The following is a 24,348-nucleotide window of genomic DNA, read 5'->3' as shown; positions in this document are numbered from 1 at the left end:
GAATTGATTTCCAGCAAGTTTATGAAACGAAACAAATACTGACAAAGCATCAGATTTGAGCTTTAAGGGATATAACCAAGTGTATTTAGTTTTAGCATCCGCAAAGATTATGTAGTATCGAAAACCTTCCATAGACAACATAGGTGCTGGGCCCCAAAGATCAGAATATATCAATTGTAAAGGATTAGTGGCAGTAATTTCATGAGTGGAGAATGGAAGTTGACACATCTTACCAACCTTACATGAATCACAAAAAGACAAATTGGAAGATGAACAAGAAATTCCAACTTTATTTAACACTCTTTGAAGAACACTCAAAGAAAGATGGCCCAACTTATTATGCCAATCCTGACAAACATTAGAGTTTTGGGCCAAATGGACAGCTTTTAATAGTTCATGATCAAGACAAACTTGTCTACTACACTATTGTTTATTATTATTACATGTAGTCAAAGAAATACTAGCAGAAGAATTAGGAACAGATTCTAGAGATGCAGCTGGAGTGCTTGTTGCAACAGAACAATGTGCTGGAATGAGCCAATATAGCCCATCTTTAAGGTGTTCCCGAAGAAGCACCTCCCCAGAAATTTTGTCCTTAACAAAACAAGCATCAGAATGAAACTCAGCCACTACATTGTGATCTCTAGTTAGCTGGGAAACACTTAGCAAATTTTTCTACATACTCGGAACATGCAGAACGTTAGGTATAGAAATAAAAGAATTGTAAGAAAATGGAGTGGTTAGAATGCCAGTACCAATATGTGTTATAGGTAACTGCTTACCATTGCCGATAGTAACTTTGTCTCCTCCATGATATGGTGAATGTAGAGACAAGTTATTAAGGCTTGATGTAATATGGTTTGTGGCGCCTGAGTCAACAAACCAGGCTAGATCAGACATAGAAGATTGGTTAGCACAGTGTTCAGGATTAACAAAAGGTTTATGAACACTGTCATGAGGTAAATTGTGCACTGAACCAGGTTCTTGAGTGTAGGCTCCACTAGAATCACTAAAGGTAGCCATATAAGCACCTGAGCCTTGTTGATTTCCAGACACAAAACCTCCTGAAGTTTTACCAAAAGCTTGACCAAAAACACGAGTAAAATTTTTATCAAATCGATAGTAACACTTGTCAACCATATGCCCTGGTTTACCACATAATTGACAATAAACTCGACGATTAGAAGACCTTCCTCTACCTCTTCCTCCTCTAAAACTTGAACCTCCTCCTCTTTGAGAAAAACCTCCTCTGTTATAGCCAAAACTTCTAGTATTCGAAGAAGAAGCCACATTCACATTCATAGATGAGTGCAATGAATCAAATTGCACAGTTGGAGGCTCATTCTTAACAGCTAACTGTTGCTCATGCATTAACAACAGATACTGCACTTTCTCTAGATTTATATCATCCATTTGATATAGATAATCTTGATCTAGACCATTTAATATAGCTAACAGCAGCTCGTTATCACTTACTGGCTCTCCTATGGTTGCAAGAGAATGGCCTATGGTTTTTATCTTTAGCACATAGTCATTAATCGACAAATTATTCTTCTTGACTGATCTTAGTTGTTGTTTCAGTTGAAATGATTTGGCAATTGTCTGTCTAGCATATAGATTCTTAGGATAAAGCCATACCTCAGCAGATGATTCACATTGAATCACCTGCGCTAGCACTTCTTCGGTAATCATAGAGAACAACCAGCCTAGGAGTAACTGATCTGATCGGAGCCAATTCATGCACTCTGAATTCAGTATCGACTCACCATCGTTAGGATCATCAACGTACTTCGAAGAAGCAGACGACTTGTTTAAGAACGAAACCAAGTCGAAGGCTTGTATCGTGGTAAGAACTTGAGCCTTCCAGAAGATATAGTTCTTCGAATCTAGCTTCAATGGTATATAACTAAATGCCTTAGTTACTGCTGCAAAATCTGACTATGAAGTCACAGACATGTTCGACGAAGACCAAAGAGGAAGAGAAGTAGAGGAGGTACTATTGTTTTGATTCGAGGCCATTAGAAAAATCGTGGCTCTGATACCATGTAAGATTGAGACCTTAGGGCAAAAGAATTGGAGAGGAAGAAACGAAGGAAATCTTACTGAAAGAATAATGCCTCAAAATCATAACATTAAGACAACATGAGCTCCATTTATATACATATGCAGCTCATAACAGAAAGGTGGTTGATACCGCTCCAAAACATAACAAACTAACTAACTCCACATAAGCAAAATACAACAAACTGGAAATAACAAAGCAGCAAACTAATAACAGGCAATATCTCAATGCCGTATTCTCTCTAACAATTTGGATCTTTTTGTGCAGGGAAAATAAAAAGCCATTTCTTCTTATTGATTTCTCCGACTTCTTGAAAATAAATGTGTAAGAAACTTTAATTAGTGATTAACTTCTCATTGTTTGTCCAAGTTATCATTCTTTTTGGTTAACATTTATAATTTACCTTTCCTCTTCCGATCTTCATTCTAATGAACATTTGCTAAATTTTATCCAAATTGTGTTGCAGATACGTTCTAGGTGGCACATTCTTACAACTATGCAAATTGCTAAGCCTTGAGGAGCACTCCATTGTTTAAAAACCTGTAGACCCTAGCCTTTTCATTCATAGATTTGCAAACCGTAAGTACTTGCTGGGAGAGTCACAGAGCTCTTATATTTGATTGTCAAATGGATGCCCACAGGCCATATTTTCCTTATGTCTGATAGGACACCATATTTACAAGTAAATTTCATTCATAGAAGCAAAATGAAGGTTGTTTACTTCCAACATATGAAGATATATTCACTTGATTAGAGAATCCTTGATAATATATTTGAATTTAAAAAATTCATTACAATGTAGGAAAGGAAAAAAAGTTCATTGAAAAAGTATAAAGGGTATAAGAAATGAGAAATATGAAGAGAAGTAGTAATGAAAACATTTTTGCCTAAATTTAGATATTTTTTATGCATTCTTTTGTATTCCTTGTTTATTATTTTGCATTGTTCTTTTGTCTCATAAGGGGATTAACATCTTCCAACTTTGTAAAATCCAATTCGAAGATTTTTTTCTAGGATTTCATGGGAGGGTTTTCTTTGCCAACATTGATTCAAATTGGCTCTTCATTTTTGTTGGTGTTCGGATCAGTTTGTTGTTAGCTGTTACCTTTGTCCCAGCCTCCCCTGCTCTCTCCCTCCTTTTTTCTATCCCACCCCTCTGCAGTGATTCACCTATTGTTCTAGCCGTCGATCTTTTTTGCATCTCCTATTTCCCCCTCTTGTTTGACTCTAAAGCAGGCTTGAGATCCATAGCCTTTTCGCTCTTTATTTCTAGTAGTAGACTCCCTTTTTAAACCCTAACCTTGCTCTCCTTCTTAAACCCTCCCCTTATGTTAGACATGTGTAGCTTGATGTGATTTATGACACCAACTTTGAGCTGGAACGGGGTCCTATATGTAATTGTAACCTTCTCAAAAATAGTGAAAGAAACCCTAATGCAGTTGTGGACATATGCGTTCTTTACCTAACCACTTAAATTTTTTCTTTTGTGGATGCAATTTTTTTCCAACTTTTCTTTATTGCTGACGCTTGATGCTTTCCCTAAGAACTAGTATCAAAGCCTCGTTAGGAAAGAACAATGGGAGCAATGGTGTCAGAAAAAGGGAAAGTTAAGATTGACAAGTGTGATGGCAGACATTTCGGGTTCCAGAAGATGTAGATTGAATATTATCTATACAAGAAGAAGTTGTACCAACCCTTGTTAGGAAAGAAACTAGAGGGGATGAAGCTAGAGGAGTGGACTCTGTTAGATTGCCAAGCACTTGGTGTGATTTGGTTGACATTGGAACAAAATATAGTGTTCAACATCATGAATGAGAACAACATAGAAGATTTGATGAAGGCATTATTAAATACCAATCAGAAGCCATTTGTGTCAAACAAAGTTTATTTGATGCGCCGATTATTCAATTTGGCAATGGGAGAAGGTGAATTAGTTAGAGATCACATCAAGAAGTTCAATGTAATTATGACTCAATTGAGTTTGGTGAATCACGATTGATGATGAAGTCAAAGCCTTGATTCTATTATTGTCTCTATTAGAAAGTTAGTCTGCAACAGTGACTGCAGTGAGCAGTTTGTTAGGGAGTATTGAGTTAAAGCTAGATGATGTTCGAAATTTGATTCTTAGTGAGGATATTTGCTGAAGAGAGTTAGGTGAACTTTTTGGTTTTGCTTTGAGTATTGAAAGTAGAGAAAGGAGCCATCAACGAGGTCAGAATTAGGGTTGTGGCAATCAAAATCAAAGGGAAAGGGTTAGTTTAAAAATCACAAAGATATCACTTGTTGGAATTGTTATAAGAAAGGCCACTTCATGAGTCAGTGTAGGGCACTGAAGAAGAAAAAGAAAAATCAAAACTAGGATGACAAGTCAACAAATATAACCTTTGAAGAAATTGCTGATGCCCTAATGGTCAGGTTCAGATTTGACTGAGGCAATTCTTCTGTGAATTTGGAAGAACGTTTGGGCAGGAAAGGTTTAGGACGAGGATAGGGAAATAGGGAATTGAAATTAGAGCGAGAATTGAGAGAATTGAGAGAATGAGAGGGAAAGGAATTTGTGGAATAATCCTCATATGATTCCCCATCCTCAACTTATTTGCATTTATAGAAGAATTACTCAACTTGGCTCGATAGATAGGAAACTAGCCCATGTGCGTTCCATTTGAATTATCCCCCACTAATTTATTACAATACTGCCATTATACCTTCTAATTACAGCTATACCCTTGGTCTATGACAATTCCGTCCCCTTAAAACCTTTCTTGCCCCCAAGAAATTATAGTAGACTTGTCATCCTAGGAAAGCATTGCAGAAGGTTAGGGAGATACTCCCATGTGGTGTTGTCCAGATGTAGGTGAGACCATTGCACTAAGACTTGAGTCAATGGAGCCGTGTCATTGTAGACCACCCGTTTGTCCAGCACTGCCACTGGGTCACCTTCTTCCTCGATGTCTTCCAGGGGAATGGGCAGTGTACTACTGGCGCTGTCTGTCGGTCCAATGGATTTCTTCATAAGGGAAACGTGGAACACTGGATGAAGTCCCACTCTCTCGGGCAACTAGGGACGGTAGGCTACAGGGCCTACCTTCGCCAATATTTTGAATGGGCCATAGAATTTGGGACTTAGTGAGTTTAGAGATTGGTCCTGTTGTAATCACTTGTATTAGATTAGTTTGGGTTATCTCGAGAGAGTTTCTTTAGCTATTATCATTTTGTATATCTCTTGTTTTATTCTAGAAGAATTGTTTCTAGAATGGTTAGTTAGCAGATTTGTTAAATCGGTTAGTTGGTTGTATCTTCCGGTAGTTTTTAAATAGCTTATTGTTTTCTGGCTCTATGCTATATAAATAGAGGTCGGGTGTGAGTCTTTAGCATAGGCTTTTATTCTGTCTTGGGAAGAGAGAGAGAGAGGAGTATGCGCAGGTTTTACTTGAGTACTAAGAGGGTATATCTTTGTATTTTGGGTAGGGAAACTCTCAGTAGTTCTGGGTATAAGGTTGGTGAACAGTGTTCTAAAAGGCGTTAGGCGCTAGTTGGGCGCCAAGCTAGGGCTTAGCGCCTAGGGCGCCTAGGTGAGGCTTAGGAAAACTGTTTTTTTTTTTATTTTTTAATTTTGTGATGTAATTTGATGTTATTTTCAATTAAATCAAAGTTGAAAAGTATCAATAATGCAACATAAACCAATAATACAACAATAATGGAATGACATTAAATTTTTTAAAACATTAATAATAATAATTAATAAATATTTAAATAAGTGAATAACAAATAATCAAATATTAACATAATCCTAAATTAAATAACAAAAAAAACAAAAAGAAAACGAAATAGGCAACATGCAACAGCAAGCAGCATGAGAGAGAAGGGGAAATTGGAGGCGACTTTGCAACTGGTGTGCGAGCATGAGAGAGAAGGGGAAATCGGTGCTGCTGCTTGCTTACTGCTTATCGAAGGCGACTCTTCATCTGGTGTCCGAGCACGAGAGAGAAGGGGAAATCGGTGGCGTTGCGCGAGCACGAGAGAGGTGATTCTGCAACTGCAAGAACCGGAGATGACTCTGCAACTGCAAGAGACGGTGGCGGTGCGTGCGAGAGAGAAGGGGAAATCAACGAGAGAGAAGGGGTAACGGGTAAGGGGAAACAAAAACCCTAATAAACTTATACTAAATCGATTCACACAACCCAGGCAGCCGATTAGGCCATAATCGGCTAGGCGGTTCATGCGGCTAGGAGTTCGCCTTGGCTGTCTAGGCGCCGCCGAGTACCGATTAGCCGGGCCGAAGCCTAAGGTGGCCGATTTGGCCATAATCACGGCGGCCAGCGGCCACCTAGCGCCTCGCCACAGCCTAGGCCACGTTTTAGTTCACTGCTGGTGAGATTATTGGTGCATGTAATCCTTCAAGTTTCATTCAAGATAGTGAAGATAAAGTGTCTAGGGCAGTCTGGATGTAGGTCTTGTTAAAAGACTGAACCAGGATAAATTTCTTAGTGTTCTTGCTTCTCGGATTGTGCTCTCATTTTTTGTTTTACCGTCAATCTTGTTTATCATCAAGGTGAGTGATTATGAGAGTGATTTTTCGTTGTGAAGAAGAGTGTTATTGAGAGTTAGAAAGCTAGGGGATTATTCCAACAGGCCCTTTGTGGAAAAGGTGTTGGAATCTTCTGACCTTTAAGTAGACCTCAGCTCCTCCTTCAAATTGTCTCTCTGCTCGATGTTTATCAGCTAACTATTTCATCTGTTGGCTTACTAGGGTTAATTCCCGCTTAATTGTTAGTAGAGCGTCCTGTCTGTCCTTCAAGTACTGATCAGCAGATGTTTTTGGGGGAGAATAGTGCATTACAGCAGGGATAATGGGAGGTAGATACCCAAACAAAGCTTCGAAATAAGTCCTTTTATGGGCTGTATGATAGTTGTTGTTATATCACCATTGGGCCAGAGCTACCCATCTACTCCAGCTCCTTGGCTTGGAAACGCATAAGCACCTAAGATAAGTCTCGAAACATTGGTTGACTCTTTCAATTTGCCCATCTGTAAGATGCAGCTTGATGCCCAACCCTTGGAATAAGGATCTCTAGAATTGGCTGGTAAAGACCTTATCACGAGTAGAAACTACTGCCTTAGGTAAACCATGTATTTTGAAGACCATAGTTCTGAAAGGTGCGAGGCGTAGCGAGGTGCAAAAGGTCCGGGAGCCTGAGGCGCGAGGCGCACGAGGCGAGGTGCATCTTTGCCAAGTGAGGCGCACCTTTTAGGAAAAAAAATCAAAATCTTGTAAAATTATAAACAACTATCAAATTATTAATAATAACACATTCATATCATTCATGATTCATTATCTTCAAATTCTATAAACTAACAACATCAAAGTTAATTCATTCATCATGCAAATTCTAAACTAAAAACATCATCAAAGTTCAAACTTAAAGTCTCAAACTCAAACAAGTACCAATTATAATGCAAAGTTCTAAACAAACACATAAACACTACAAGTCCACAATCAATATAAAGAAGTTTTTTAATCAATCATCATCAAGGAGATCATCAACATCAAGGTCAATATCTTCAGCATCCCCTTCAATCACCCCTTCATCTTCTTCTTCATCTCTCAATTCTTCTCCCTCTTCCAAGTCTTCATTATCTTCGGTCCCTGCCTCACTTTCCTCCTCCTCCTCTTCAATCTCCTGAGTTACTCCCCGCTTTGAAGTCGAAGCCGAAGTTGATCCCGATTGTGATCGAGTTTGTTTAGTTCTAAATTGATAACTAGGCTCTCCAACTCCTGCAGCCGCAACAACATTACTCCATGTCAACCCATCCCCAACGTCATTTGGAAAAACAGTTTCATCATCTTTATCATTCTCCTCATCAAGTTTTCCAGTCAACCATTCATTGCTTTCATCAATGTGGGTCAATATGATATGGTCAATGGTATCACGCATTTGATATCGACGCCTCAATGCTCTATTGTATTTCACAAACACCAAGTCATTTAAACGAAGTTGATCAAGCTTGTTTCTCCATTTAGTATGAAGTTGTAACAATTTATGCAAAAACATACTAAGAATAAGCTACATGAAACAAACCAACTACTAATAAAAATTGTAAGTGTTATATGTACAATGCACTTACATTTTCAAACACCCTTCAATTACGTTCATACCCAGATGAACTACAAGTCAAGCTAAGAATTTTAATTGCAAATTTTTGCAACGTGGGTGTTGACATTCCATATGAAGCCCACCATTCAGCTGTCTAATAAAATTCATGGGTTAGTTATTATCTATTATCTAGAATGATTATACATATAATGTAATATATATATATATGTGTATCTGGTGATTTCTCAGCTCTCTTTCTAATAGCCATATAGTTTCCAAAGAACCCATCTGCATTGTTATACATCGAAAGCTCAGCATCAATTTGGTCTTGAACCTTTACATCTGAATTTAACTTTCTAATGTATTCATATAAGCCATTCATGATCTTTGGATCTATATGTTTAGCCTTGTAGAAATATTCTGGGTTCAAGTACCAACCAGCTGCGTGCAAGGGGTGATGAAGCTGAACATCCCATCGATTATCAATGATCTAAAAAATGGGTGCATACTTCTTTTCATCCCCATTAAAAGAGTTAGCAATCGCTTCTTTGGCCCTATCCATGGCCTCATATATGTATCCCATAGTAGGCTTCTTCTCACCATCCACTAAGCACAATACACGCACCAATGGACCAGCAACCTTTAAAACATATACAACATTGTTCCAAAATGAAGGCATAAAAATCACTTCTACAACCTTTTTAGCCCCCGCTTCTTTTACCCACTTGCTTATCATCCACTCCTCGGAGGTAAACATCCTTCTAAGCTTGCTTTTCAGACTATGCATCCTGCCCAAAGTGATAAAGGCAGTTGCAAACCGTGTTTTTGCATGCCTCAACAACTCTTTCTTGTCAGTAAACCTTCTAAGCATGTTTACTAGACTCGAACGAGTATAGATATAGCTATTCACCATAATAGCTCTCTCAAATGTCTTCTTCATATTAGGCAACTTGAAAATATTTTCCAACATTAAATCCAAGTAGTGCGCTGCACATGGTGTCCAAAACAACGTAGGATATTTTGCCTCCAAAAATCTTTCTGTTATTATTTAAAGTGAAATTAACAAGATATTAGTAAATAATAAATATCTAATGAATATTCAAATTGTTCTATTTATAAACATAATACAAATTACAAAAATGAATTTCATATCTGCTAAAACATTGTTTGAAGCACTATCGGTGACCACTTGCACCACATTTCTTACTCCAATCTTTTCCACACATTTACTTAATAATTGAAACATCTTTTCCCTAGTCTTTGAATAGCTAGAACCATCAACAGACTCCAAAAACATACTTCATTTATGAGAATTGACTAAAAAGTTAATCAATGTCTTTTCCTTCTTGTCTTTCCAGTCATCTGACAAAATGGAACATCCATATTTGGCCCACACCTCTTTATGATCTTTCATCATTTCACGAGTGGCTTCCACCTCTTGTTTGAGAAGGGGAATCCTGACTTCATGGTAACTAGGCAGCTTCACACCCAAACCATATTGACCAACTGCTTCTATAAATACTTTAAAACTATCACATGTCACTGCATTGAATGGAATACCTTCATCATACATCCATCGTGCAAAGCTTCTACAAACTCGAGCTCTTAACTCTTTTTTTGCAAAATCATGCTCACCCAACCTTGTTTGCTTTCCTTTGCCCTTGCTTTTCAACACATTAACTTCTGGGTCTTTAAGAAAAACATCAAGTGGACCCTTTTGTGTTGGCCCTTTAACACTACCAACACTACCAGTATCGCTTCCACTTCTGGTAGATACATTGGGTCTTTTTCTACTTTGAGGCAGCGGCTCATCATCATCATCATACCCTTCACCAAATTGAAGATCATCATTTAACGATGCTATATTTCGCTCATCCCTGTTATTTTTCTTCTTTTGCATGTACTCTCCAATCTCTTCTTTTACTGATGGAGGACATTTTGGACAAGCTTTAGTATTCCTAAAACCACCGACAAGATGTTGTTTCGCCCGAAATATACCATCTTCTGTTACTTTATGACAAAATTTACATGTGGTGGTATTCCTATCATTAGGATCAGCTTCTAAATAATTCCATGTCGGGTCCATTTTGGAAGTGGTTGACGACATTTATTGGGCTGTTGCAACACAGTTCCAACTTCCACAAAATTCTCCTAAAGATAGAAATAAACTATAAAGACTTAAAGAGAGATCAACAACCAATTGCTAGCAAGAGAAATTAGGTAAGAATGCAAGAAATAAACAAATAAAGAACAAGTAAAGAACTTACACAATAGGAGAAGACCGTGGGTAGCCTTAACAGCTTGAACTTGAAGAGCAGATGAGAAGAGAGGCGAGGAAGAGAGGAGAAGACCGTGGACATAGGAGAATAGAGGAAGAGGGTGATCGGGGCTGTCGAACACCGATAGATTAGATAAATGATGATTTGGATTTGCAGCAAGAGTGCAACCCTAAGTCGTCTCCCAACGAACCTTCAACGGATCTGTCAAAACAAGGTTAAACGGGGGGGGGAAAGTTTTGATGAAAAACAGAAAACTAAACAAGCAAGAACACAAGAAATCGAGATGCAATCAATTGCAAACCAACCTTCTATCCCAGTTTTCATCGCCTTCTCAATAAACCATTTGTTTAGTTTCAATTCTCAAATAAAAAAAAAAACCAGAATAATCCTTTAACAACCGCCAAAGATTGGAAAGAAAACCAATAAACAGATTTCAGAAACCTCTTAGTTCGATTTATCAGTTTTGATTCCCCTTATTGCACAGATTCGAGACTGATTGTTCTTGCTTCTAGTTAAAGCCTCAACCGAGCACAAAAACCTTGGATTCTCAAACAAATACAATGCATGCATTCATCCAACCGGCATCAACACATACACAGATTTAAGAGAGAACAGAAACAAGAGAACAACAAAGTTAAAACTAAAAAATGATTTCCATTAAAACCAAAGACTCAAACCGGGAACAAGGATGGTATTGCAACTGATTACAGAACCTTAGCCCTCCATCTTGACAAGAACAATGGGGAGAATGAAAGCTGGCTACTGTTCACGCCCTTCGAAAGAATCCTCCCCAAATCGGCCACTTAAGTTGCTTAAGTAGGGCTTAAGGAGGAAACCCTAGGTTACTGCCACTTCACAGCCAATTTCGGATAGGTTAACGCGCGTTATGGGCTTCGTCCTCTTCATAATAATTGTAGATCAGGAAGATTAGATTAATTTGGGCTTTTAAATCACTTGATTTGGATATCGGACGCCCAAGATATGGCCCTTTTAAGGAATCAGCATCTGTGCAGCTTTCCTAATTTGACCCAACTTCCTAGCCCCGACTTTGAAGTGCTGTTTGAAGGCCCAAACGAACTCGGATTTGGACAAACCATACCTTTCCAGAAAGGCCTAGAAGTCCTATAAAATATCTCTGAAGACATCATCTTCATTATGGAACTTTATCTTGGCCAAAATACTAAAGGAAGTGCAGGAGGTTAAATCTGCTAAAAATTGCCCTTACTTCTCTATCTCCAATTTCCAAGATATCTCATTGCCATCAAGACGTTTTCATGCCCCATCTCATGCTCCCATAGTCCTAAACCTGGAAAAATAAAGTAAAATAGTGCGAAGCCCAATTCCTATAAAATAAAACCAAGATGAATAAAAAGGACACAACTAATGTGCAAAAAGACTAAATTTGAGGGCTAGATAATATGAAAATATGTGTTCTATCAGAGGGCGCAGCTGGAGAGGAAATTAACAAGATAAGAGGTGGGCATGGCTGGATAGGAGAGGAAGAGAGGAGGCAGGCGCGGCTGGAGAGGAAAGGAAAAGGAAGATCAAGCCGAACTGGAGATGAGAGGAAGAGAGGAGGGGGTCGCCGCTGGAGAGGAAGAGAGGAGGGGGTCGCAACTGGAGAGGAGAGGAAGAAGAAGATCGGGTCGAGCTAGAGAGGAAGAGAGGAGGGGGTCACGGCTGGAGATGAGAGGAAGAAGAAGATCGGGTGAGCTAGAGAGGAGAGGAAGAAAGGAGGCAGGCGCGACTGGGGCTAGAGAGGAAGAGGAAGATTGGGCGAGCAGCGAACTGGAGAGGAGAGGAGGCAAGCGCGGTTGGATGGTAGAGTCAGGAGGAGTGAGGAGTGATTGGGTTGCAAGTTTTAATTAGAAGACCTAAGTTTCATGAGGCGCGCCTCATGTCCCAGCGCCTAGGCGCGTAAGGCGAGGGCCTCACCAAAACCGCCTCACCTTGGCCCAGGCGAGGCACCAAATTGGCGCCTTGCGCTTAGGCGCGCCTTTGATAACTATGTTGAAGACTGAATCCATCAGTTTCCTTGCTACCTCAGTGGCTGTGAATGGGTGAGCCAACGTGAGGAAATGGCTTAATTTAGTTAGCTTGTCCACCACAACCAATAGAGTGTCAGCTCCCTCTGATTTTGGTAGGCCTTCAATAAAATCCATTGAAATCAGTTTCCAGGCTTGGGAAGGTACTTTCGACGGTTGTAGGAGGCCTGGATAAGGAATCTACTCATGTTTGCACCATTGGCAGGTAGTGCATTCCTTGACAAATTTGGTCACATCCTTCTTTAACCCTTTCTAGTAAAAAAGTTGTCGGACCCGCCTGTAGGTCACATTGAGTCCTAAATGCCCACCAATAGGGGAGTCATGCAGGCTCTGGAGTATCTTTTTCTTCAATTGTTCGTCATTCTCAATAACCACTCTGTTTTGGAACCTCAATAATCCACCTTTTAGTTGGTAGTTAGGGTCAGCAGTGGTCTGCATTGAGATCTTAGTAAGCAGATCTTTGATCCAAGGAATGGGGCCAATGTTTGACAATCTTTCGACGGTTGTTTCCTTTCTTACACTATCCTCGATATATAGTAACTTCTCTGGGCTCTCGGGGTATTACATTCTCCCCCCCCCCCTTAAGCACATGACGTCCTCGTCATGCGACCTTACAACCGGTCCCAGATCTCTCCCCCCTTGCATGGCCGATGTGGGATTCGCCTAAGGTGCCTACACGCACCCCCCATAGGGGCATACACGCCCCCTTTGGGACTCAGCCTCCTCGCTGAGGTTTGCCCCACCACCGCGCTCAGAGGCTCGAGGGTCGGCTCTGATACCACCTGTAACATCCCGCTCGAGCGATAGGAAGGTCCGGAACAACTTATCCTGATGGGCCTACACGAGCTTCCCAAGGGGTCACCCATCCCTGGATTACCCCAAGTCAAGCACGCTTAACTTGGGAGTTCTTTGCCAACATTCAGCCCAAAAGGTATCCAGCTGGTGTTGTTTCCTTTCTTACACTATCCTCGATATATAGTAACTTCTCTGGGCTCTCGGGGTATTATATTCTCCCAACATTGTAGACACCCATTTTCAGACCAAGGGAGGTGCTACATGAAATAAAGAATAAACGAATGATAAACAAATAATAATACTCTCATAGATACTAAAAATATAAATCTCAACATGCTAAACGCAAACTCAAACTGTACTCAACGTACTAGTCCCCAACTGGACAACGACAAATATAAATATCCCTCATAAAATAAAAGACAATTGCGGAAATAAATAACTAAATGTCAAATGACCAAAAAAACAAATGACCCAGACATCCTTCAGGTTTGAGTGGCCTCCACGTACACAATCTAACGCATCCCACTGCTAGAACCCACCTCAGGAACTCTCTCGCCGCTACCTGGAATGGTGAAGAATACAAGGTGAGTCACAAGACTCAGCAAGCAATAAGCATGAAAGAAATATTAGGCTGAGTCAAAGAAATCTAGAACTCATCATAAATAACTCATCTCAATACCACCAGGTAACTCGATATAAACTGAGGGAAAACTAATCTCATAACTGAGGGATATCTCAACTCTTCTTATAATCGAACTCATTAATGAAAGTTTGATATATTTGAATAAACTGTTATGGTTGCATAGGTTCTCATATGATGATGCTCAGAATGAATATATCTCATGCAGGTATACACATACTGGCCTGACGGCCCACATAAATCTCAATGCACCTTAAATGCAACTCAAGGCACAAGGGCGTAAATATAAACTCATACCTGCCTGTGGCTGAACCTGCAACCAAAAGAAATAAGCACATATACTCACTAGGGTTTAAAACCCCTACTCCATAATAAGGAGCGTAAATAATTATCTCGCTAGGGCCGTACGGTGCCCCTAATTACCGGTAATCAAAGATCTCAAAATGAGCTCAAGGGATCCCATCGCGGACTAAGCCGCCTCAATGCAACAATGCACAAATAATATGCTAGCACACATTATGTGGTGCTCCACAATAAATAAAATGCTCAATGCTCACACAACATGAATGCTCATATTTCATAACAAATCTCATCATAATCTCATGCAATGCATGTATCTTAATTCTCAATGTATTGGAGACTAGATATCTTGGAACGATTATAAGAATATGGAATCTCTGACTCTTATCTCAATTTAATTACTACTCTTCAACCAAGGCAATTAGCTTAGCATTCATTTAACTTGAAAAGCAATATTAAACACGTATTAAGGATTTTAGAACATTAAAACTTTGAATATTTGATAAATTATTTTGGGGCAACCAATATTAGATCTCTTAAAAATTAATATGGTGTAATGGATCCAATAATGTTTATCTTAATTGCAACTCAATGATAAATAATACATCTCAAGTCTTATGGCATTAAGGATAAGCTAGATGTATAAAACTTGCTTAAGAATTATTTACGAAGTATAAGTGTTCATTAAATCTTATTAAACCTTATTAATAACTATTTTAAATTTAATTTTAAAACTTATTAAGAAGGAGTAATTAAATTATAAGAGAAAAATAATTAAATTAATTAAAATTCAATTCGGGTGCAACAGTAACCCGCTAGCTACAGTAAATCGCTACAATGAAATCTGCTTGCTATTTGAAACTCCTACGAAGAACTCTCTGCAACTTCATATAAATCATGCCTCTAATGGCCACAACCATGGATAAATTATTGAAACAACATTAAACTCCATTGAAAAGGATCAAATCTAGATTAAAACTCTCAAACTCAAAATCTCTGTAACAAGGAATGATATATGTATATGCATATATAAATATATAAGCTACTGCAACTATATAACTCAACATATATACATATACTTCAAAGCTAATCAAACTCTAAACGCTACACCATTCCAAAAGAAAGATTAGGATGATCAAATCCTAATAGAGGAGGATTGAAAACTCAGTTTATAAATCAAGAGATTCATACGTTGCTGTAAATAAAAGTTATACAAATCTATATATATATATAGACATGGATGGACTCAACAGAGAACCAAAGGGGGGACAATAATGAACGTGGAGCCTCCAAGAAAATGATGGACTTAAGAGGTATAATCTAAGTAATGAAACAGAAGAGAAGAAGGATAAAGGAAGTTGCATAGGAACAAGAGGGATTGGAACTTGCAAAAAGAAGGCTTATGGTTTGCATATAACCAGAAAAAGACTATTGCATACAAAAACAGGGAGAAGATCTTGCATAAATCAATAAGGTTAAGATGCTTGCCTCTTGAGATTGCTATGACGCACTAGCCTGTGATTTTCTTAATCACTTTGATCCCCCCTTCTCTGATTTCCCAAAACTTCCTCAACGGCACAAGAAGCATCCCAAAGCTTCATGCACTATTATGACTATTTAAAGGCTTTAAACCCTACGTCCTTCAAATCCCTCTTTAACAATAACTTTAATTTCTCTTTAATTTAAATACCTTAATTCACTTAATTAACTCCAATTAAATTCTTCCAAAATTACCCTCACTTATCTATTCCAATTTCTCCCCAAATAAAATAAAATCTTTATTCTACTAAAATCCCAAAATTCCAAATAATGATATTCATGCATTCTTTAAAAATTTAAAATACCCATAAAATATTTTCCTTGGCTAAAATCATCTTAATTTCCTAAAAATTTAAATTCTCAAAATTTTCAATCCCTCAAAAAATTTAATCCACTCGAAATTTCTTAGGCCTTATTACGGGTCATTACAATTACTCCCCCCCTTAAAAGAATTTGGTCCCTAAATTCATACCTGGTCACTTGAACAAGGAGGGATATTGGCGTCGCATTTCTTCCTCTAGCTCCCAAGTTGCCTCATCTTGAGAGTGTCGCTGTCATTGCACTTTGACAAGTGGAATTGAGCGGTTCCTCAAAATCTTTTCCTTGCGCTCCAAAATACTGACGGGCATCTCCTTATAGGACACATCCTGACTAACCTCAAGCGATTGATAATCAATCACATGCTGCGGATCGGGAACATACTTCCTCAACATCGATACATGGAACACATTATGAACGTGGGACAATTGAGGTGGTAAAGCTAACTCATATGCCAAAGATCCAACTCTCCTCAATATCTCAAACGGTTAAATATAACATGGGCTAAGCTTCCCTGAAACTCCAAAACGTCGCACACCCTTCATAGGCATGACTCTCAACCAAACATGGTCGCCAACCTCGAACTCCAAGTCACGTCGTCTCTTATCAGCATAACTCTTCTGTCGATCCTGTGCTATCTTCATTCTAGCTTTAATGAGCTTAATCTTCTCAGTCGTCTGCTTCACGATTTCAGGCCCTAATAAGGTCCTATCGCCAATCTCCTCCCAACATATAGGCGATCGACATGGTCGGCCATACAAAGCCTCATATGGTGGCATACCGATACTCGAATGGAAACTATTGTTATATGCAAAATCCACCAAAGGTAAGTGCTCGTCCCAACTGCCATGGAAGTCTAAAACACAAGCTCTCAACATGTCCTCCAAAGTCCTAATGGTCCGCTCGGACTGACCATCTGTCTGAGGATGGAATGCAGTACTAAACTTTTGTTGAGTACCCAAAGCTTCTTGCAACGCCGTCCAAAAATGAGAAGTGAATCGGGGATCTCTATCTGAAATAATGTTAGAAGGAACTCCATGCAGCTTAACAATTTCCTCGATATAAATCCTCGTTAACCTGTCTAATGGATAAGTCTTCTTAATGGGTAGAAAATGGGCTGACTTGGAAAGATGATCCACAACCACCCATATAGCATCACGACCTCGTGCCGTCCTAGGTAAACCCATTACAAAGTCCATAGCAATACTATCCCATTTCCATTCCGGAATCGATAAGGGAAGTAATAACCCTGCAGGTTTTTGATGTTCTGCCTTCACCTGCTGACACACTGAACACTGGGATACATACTTAACCACATCTCTCTTCATACCACTCCACCAAAATTGACACTTCAAGTCCTGGTACATCTTAGAGACGCCAGGATGAATAGTATACCGAGACTTATGTGCTTCATTCAAAATCTCTTGCTTAAGGTCCTTAACATTAGGTACACAGATACGACCACAAAAAATTAGAATACCATCAACTCTAACAGAATACCCCACAGAGGTAAAACTTTCAATGTCGGCTAAAATTTTAGCTAGTTTCTCATCTCCCAATTGCCATGCCTTAATTCGATCAAATAATTCAGGCTAAACCCTCATGTAAGCACAACTCACCAAATCCTGATCCTCAGGGGCTGAAATAGATAGAGCACTCAACTGCTCCAATAACATCCACTCTTGCGTCATCATAGTAGCCATCGAAGCTCCTTGCCTACTCAAGGCATCAGCTACCACATTAGCCTTACCAGGATGGTATAAGATCTCACAATCAAAATCTTTAAACAATTCAATCCATCGTCTTTGCCTCATGTTTAACTCTTTCTGTGACAAAAGATAATGTAAGCCATACAAATAGTGTCGCCAGATCTTTAAAGCAAATACCACTGCTGCTAACTCTAAGTCATGAGTGGGATAGTTCATCTCGTGTCTCTTCAATTGCCTCGAGGTATAAGCATTAACTTGCCCTTCTTGCATCAACACACATCCCAAACCTGAATGGGAAGCATCGCTGTATACCGAAAACTTTTCTCCACTCTTCGGAATAGCCAAAACTGGTGCAGTAGTCAATCTCCTCTTTAAACTCTTGGAAAGATCGCTCACACGCATCGTTCCACTCGAATTTTACTCCTTTCCTCGTCAGCTTTGTCATCGGGGAAGATAAACAAGCAAAACATTCAATAAATCTTCTATAATATCCAACAAGTCCCAAGAAACTACGGATCTCTGTCACTGTCGTCGGCCTTGGCCAATCCATAACTGCCTTAGTCTTCTCGAGATCCACTGAAATGCCATCTCCAGACACAATATGACCCAAGAATCCAATTCGATCTAGCCAAAACTCGCACTTGCTAAACTTGGCATATAACTGCTCCTCCCTAAGCCTCCTTAATACTAAGGTAAGATGCTCCTCATGCTCCTCTGCACTGGGTGAGTATACTAGAATATCATCAATAAACACAATAATAAAGCAATCTAAATACTCACGAAGGGCTCGATTCATCAGGTCCATGAAAATAGCTGGGGTATTAGTCAAACCGAAAGGCATCACCACGAACTCATAGTGACCATAGCGAGTCCGAAAAGCTGTCTTCTGAATGTCTTCATCTCTAACTCGTACTTGATGATAGCCCGATCTCAAATCAATCTTCGAGAATACCTTAGCTCCTCGCAACTGATCTAGTAAATCATCCACTCGAGGTAAAGGGTACTTATTCTTGATAGTTACCTGATTCAGCTGGCGATAATCGATACATAATCGTAGCGATCCATCTTTCTTTCTCACAAACAAAACAGGTGCACCCCAAGGAGACGAGCTGGGTCGAATGAAACCCTTCTCTATCAACTCTTCCAACTGGGTCTTCAACTCCTTAAGCTCATTAGGCGCCATTCGATACGGAGCCTTAGATACAAGCTGGGTACCAGGTAACAACTCAATAGAAAACTCCACATCTCGCCGGGGAGGCAATCCCGGTAGGTCGTCAGGAAAGACATCGGCAAAATCTCGAGCTACTGGCACCTTGGTCAAATCCTTCTTGCTCCCTTTATCAGTAGTCACAAAAGCTAGGTAGGCCTCACAACCATCCCATAGTAGCTTCTCTACTTTCATTACAGAGATCATGGGTATTGTAGATACAGGCTTGACGCCTCTATATTCAAGGACTGGCTGCAGAGGTATCTCGAAAGAAATAGTCTTCTTACGACAGTTAACTTTGGCATAATGCCGAGATAACCAATCCATACCAAGGATCAAATCAAAAATCACTAATATCAAGAATGATCAAATCACCCAATAACTTCCTATCATGCACTCCTATCTCACAATTTTCAAATTTCTCCCTCCCCACCATGATTCTATCCCCAGGGGTAGACACAATCAAATGATATGGCAACGCGATCCAAGAATGAGGAATATAACACATAGCATGCGGTGCAAGAAAAGAATGTGTAGCTCCTGTATCAAAAAGCACTCGAACATCATGATCATGGAGAGATAGAATACCTTGGATCGTCCCACTACCCTGCTCGGCCTCAGCTGATGTGAGAGCATATACTCTACCCTGAACATGGGGTCTCTCTGCCATAGGTGGGTGCTGAGCTACTGGTAGCAGTGGTGCGGGTGCCTGGACTGCCACTAGTCCCCTAGCTGGTGGCCTTTGATTACCCCTCGGGCCCTGACCTCCTGCCCTCTGTCCTCCGTACTGCGGTGGACGTGTGCAAACATTTGCCTTGTGCCCTCGCTGTCCACACTTGAAGCAAGTTACCTCCTGAGCTAGGGGTGCTGGAAGCGCTATCTGATTCCTCGGATAATCCTTCTTCATATGGCCAGCCTGTCCACACATATAACATACGTCCTGTCTAACCATGCATTGTCCCTTGTGCCACCTCCCACACTGACGGCATAGTGGTTCCTTCCCCTCATCGCGACCTGGCTCGGCTGCCCACTTCATCTTCTTGCTTGCTTGAGACGAATTAGCTCCTTTCCTGTTTGATTGTATCACCCTCCATTCATTACGGTCTCTCTCAATAGCGTAGGCTCACTAAACAGCTGCTGCGTAGTCATTGCACTGGACTCCTCCATAGGCATGACGGATGTCTGGATGTAGTCCTCTCTGAAATTTAGAAGCCTTCTTTGCTTCAGTAGAAACCAAATCTAGATCATATCGGGCTAATGCTGTAAACTCTGCCTCGTACTGAGCCACCGTCTTGTTGCCCTGCACTAGATCAATAAATTCATATACCTTTTGCTCTCGGACCCATGTAGGGCAATATGCCGCATTAAACACCTCTTGGAACTCGGCCCAAGTCGGTTCCCTCTCTCCAAACCTCTGGTGGGCAGTCTCCCACCATCTCTCCGCATCTCCTCGAAGTAGAAAGGTACTGAGTCTAACACGACGATCATCAACACAACCAATCGATCGATGGTGTTTCTCTATTGCCAACATCCAATTCTCTACCGCTGAAGCATCTGAGCCACCATGGAACTCGGGTGGTCGAAAGGCCGATGTGGGATTCACCTAAGGTGCCTACATACACCCCCCATCAGGGACTCAGCCTCCTCGCTGAGGTTTGGCCCACCACCGCGCTCAGAGACTCGGGGGTCGGCTCTGATACCACCTGTAACATCCCGCTCGAGCGATAGGAAGATCCGGAACAACTTACCCTGATGAGCCTACACGAACTTCCCAGGGGGGTCACCCATCCCTGGATTACCCCAGGTTAAGCACGCTTAACTTGGGAGTTCTTTGCCAACATTCAGCCCAAAAGGTATCCAGCTGGTGTTGTTTTCCTTCCTTACACTATCCTCGACATATACTAACTTCTCTGGGCTCTCGGGGTATTACATTCTCCCCCCCTTAAGCACATGATGTCCCCGTCATGCAACCTTACAACCGGTCCCAGATCTCTCACCACTGGACCTGTTGGGGCAACTGGTACGACTGGCGGTGCATCTCTACTGCCTCCTGCTTCTTGAGACCCTTGCCTCCCTTGATTAGCAGCTATGGTAAGCAAGTTACCTCCTGAGCTAGGGGTGCTGGAAGCGGTGTCTGATTCCTCGAACAATCCTTCTTCATATGGCCAGCCTGTCCACACATATAACATACGTCCTGTCCAGCCATGCATTGTCCCTTGTGCCACCTCCCACACTGACGGCATAGTGGTTCCTTCCCCTCATCGCGACCTGGCTCGGCCGCCCACCTCATCTTCTTGCTTGCTTGAAACGAATTAGCTCCTTTCCTGTTTCATTGTATCACCCTCCATTCATTACGGTCTCTCTCAATAGCGTAGGCTCGCTGAACAGCTGCTGCGTAGTCATTGCACTGGACTCCTCCATAGGCATGACGGATGTAGTCCTCTCTGAAATTTAGAAGCCTTCTTTGCTTCAGTAGAAACCAAATCTAGAGCATATCGGGCTAATGCTGTAAACTCTGCCTCGTACTGAGCCACCGTCTTATTGCCCTGCACTAGATCAATAAATTCATATACCTTTTGCTCTCGGACCCATGTAGGGCAATATGCCGCATTAAACACCTCTTGGAACTCGGCCCAAGTCGGCTCCCTCTCTCCAAACCTCTGGCAGGCAGTCTCCCACCATCTCTCCGCATCTCCTCGAAGTAGAAAGGTACTGAGTCTAACACGACGATCATCAACACAACCAATCGATCGATGGTGCTTCTCTATTGCCAACATCCAATTCTCTGCCGCTGAAGCATCTGAGCCACCATAGAACTCGGGTGGTCGAAAGGCCATAAAATCTTTCAATAATTGGGTCCCATGATCTGTCGCCACTGGAACTGCTGGGGCAACTGGTACGACTGGCGGTGCATCTCCACTGCCTCCTGCTTCTTGAGACCCTTGCCTCCCTTGATTAGCAGCTATGGTATTCACTACTAGCATCAACCCCATCAGCATACCTCTCATCTCCCTTCTTGGCTGAGCACAACCCCTATACCAGTGTCACACGCGTCTGTTTCTAGAATAAACTCCTTGGAAAAATCTGGTAGAGCCAATGTTTGGGCCTGTGTCATGGCAGCTTTGAGAGATTCAAATGCTTCCTCTGCTTCCGGTCCCCAACCGAAATTATTCTTCTTTAGAAAATTGGTCAAGGCCTTGCTAATCATCCCATACCCTTTTATAAATCGTCTATAATACCCAGTAAGACCTAGGGAATCCTCTCAGTTCCTATAAGGTGTTAGGTTAGGGCCAGGCCTTCATAGCTTCAATCTTGTGAGGATCGATACTAACTCCATGGCCAGATATGACATGCCCCAAGTATTCAACCTTCTCTTCTGCAAATGAGCATTTAGGCCTTTTCACATACAATTTATGGAATCTAAGAATCTGAAATGCCAGCTTGAGGTGGGATAGATGTTGGTCTAGGGTGGAACTATAAATGAGAATATCATTGAAGAAGACCAATACAAATTTACGTAGATAGGGAGAAAAAATATGGTTCATTAATGCTTGGAAAATGGCAAGAGAATTAGTGAGGCCAAAGGGCATTACCAAAAATTCGTAGTGCCTTTAATGGGTTCTAAAAGCGGTCTTAGGGCAGTCAGCTGGGTTGATTCGAATTTGGTGGTAACCGGAGGTCAAATCCAGCTTAGAAAAAATGGACGCTCCGGTTAATTCATCTAATAAATCTTCAATAATGGGTATAGGAAATTGATTTTTGATGATTAGGGAATTGAGTTGCCTATAATCCACGCAAAACCTCCTAGTGCCATCTTTTTTTTTTTTACTAGGAGGGCTGGTGAGGCATATGGGCTTTGGCTTGGTTGTACCAGGTTTTTGAACAACATTTCTCTTATGAGTTTTTCTATTTCTGCCTTTTGTATAGGAGAGTATCAGTAGGCTTTTAAGTTTATAGGTTCACTATTGGGTTTGAGGTGAATGGAGTGGTCAAGGATTCAGTGTGGTGGAAGGGTTTGGGGTATGGCAAACAGATCCTCAAATTCCATTAACAAATTGTGAATGGGTGTAGAAAGATATACCTTACTGTTCTCAGCTATAAAGGAAGTGTCTAGTCGTGAAACCAACTTTTGATCTCCTGTTTCCCTTACCCCAACATCCACAACATAAATTGAATGTAGTTGCCCCATGGTAGTACTCCCTTGTTCCAGCAGCTTCTGAATTCTTTTCCCTGAAATGGCCCTACACTCTCCAGTTTCTTGACTCCCATGTAAGGTAACTTGTTAGCCCTCCCAGCTAAGGGTAACCTCCAAGGTATTAAAATCAAACACCAAGGGGCTTACTATCTTCATCCAATCTACCCCTAAGGCAACATGACACCCTCCCAACTTGAGTATTCTCAGATCTGTTGAGAATTCATGCCTATTCATTAGCCACTTGAAGCCCAAACATCGAAGTTGACTTATCGTCCTGGTCCCATCAGCTATTAGGACTGATAGAGAAGGAGTCTCTTATAGATCGCACTGCAGGCTGTTGGCTGTAGTCTCATCTAGGAAGCTATGAGTGTTGCCATTGTCGATCAACACTATTATTTTTCTTTTTCGGGCCAACCCCTTCACCTTAATGACCCTACCAGCTGCTTAGCCCTGCAGGGCGTGCATTGAAATTTCACCCTTTTCATTTCCCTCAGGAACATCTTCTTTTCCTTCTGTACTAGCTTCATCCTCTTGTCCTTCCATAGTGAATGGGAGTTTCTTACACTAGTGGCCTTGCCCATACTTCTCTCTGCAACGGAAACAGAGTCCTAACTGCCTTTTTTGGTCCAACGATAGGTTTCTTGGTTGTACTGTAGGTTGGGTGGCCTTATCTGTGATTCCCCCTCTCGGCCCTTAGAAATTATAACTCCTGTGATACCCCCCGTAAGTGTGATCCTCCTGGTTGTTTTTGGACGATAGCCTATGTCTCCTAGCAAAGGTCTCCATCGATAGCTCATGTAAGCGAGCTTGTTCAGCCGCTTGTGCCACTGTTGTGGGGTACAACATCTTAATTTTCGGCCTAACTAACTTTTCCAGCCCACTGATGAAACTTGAAACAAAATATTCCTCGTCTAGATAGGGATGTGATAATGACAGTAAGGATTTCAATTCTTTGAATCTGCTTTGGTATTCCTCCACTATGCCATTCTGTTTCAATTTGTTAAACTCCTCAATTACATCAAATCTGGTCTTCTCTCCAAACCTTCGGCAAATTTGACTAACAAATTCTGGCCAACTCAAATCCAACCGTCCATGGCTCCAGCTTTGGAACCATTCATCTGCCACATCATCTAAGTAGGAAGCAACCATACATACCTTATCACC

General features: G+C 41.0%; 1 protein-coding gene across 1 annotated transcript in view; it reads left to right on the top strand.

Annotated features, from left to right (window-relative positions):
* LOC127804451 (transcription factor IIIB 60 kDa subunit-like) overlaps positions 1-24,348 on the top strand; it is a 158,805-nt gene that overhangs the window by 44,121 nt on the left and 90,336 nt on the right. Inside the window, 3 exon segments of the mRNA XM_052341316.1 lie at positions 2,330-2,386; positions 2,529-2,641; positions 6,908-6,919. Coding sequence (XP_052197276.1) covers positions 2,330-2,386; positions 2,529-2,641; positions 6,908-6,919 — 182 coding nt within the window.

This window comes from Diospyros lotus, chromosome 6, assembly GCF_014633365.1.
Source record: "Diospyros lotus cultivar Yz01 chromosome 6, ASM1463336v1, whole genome shotgun sequence".
Classification (NCBI taxonomy): Eukaryota; Viridiplantae; Streptophyta; class Magnoliopsida; order Ericales; family Ebenaceae; genus Diospyros; species Diospyros lotus.
The sequence above is the reverse complement of the archived record's forward strand: the minus strand, read 5'-3'. Positions and strand labels throughout refer to the sequence as shown.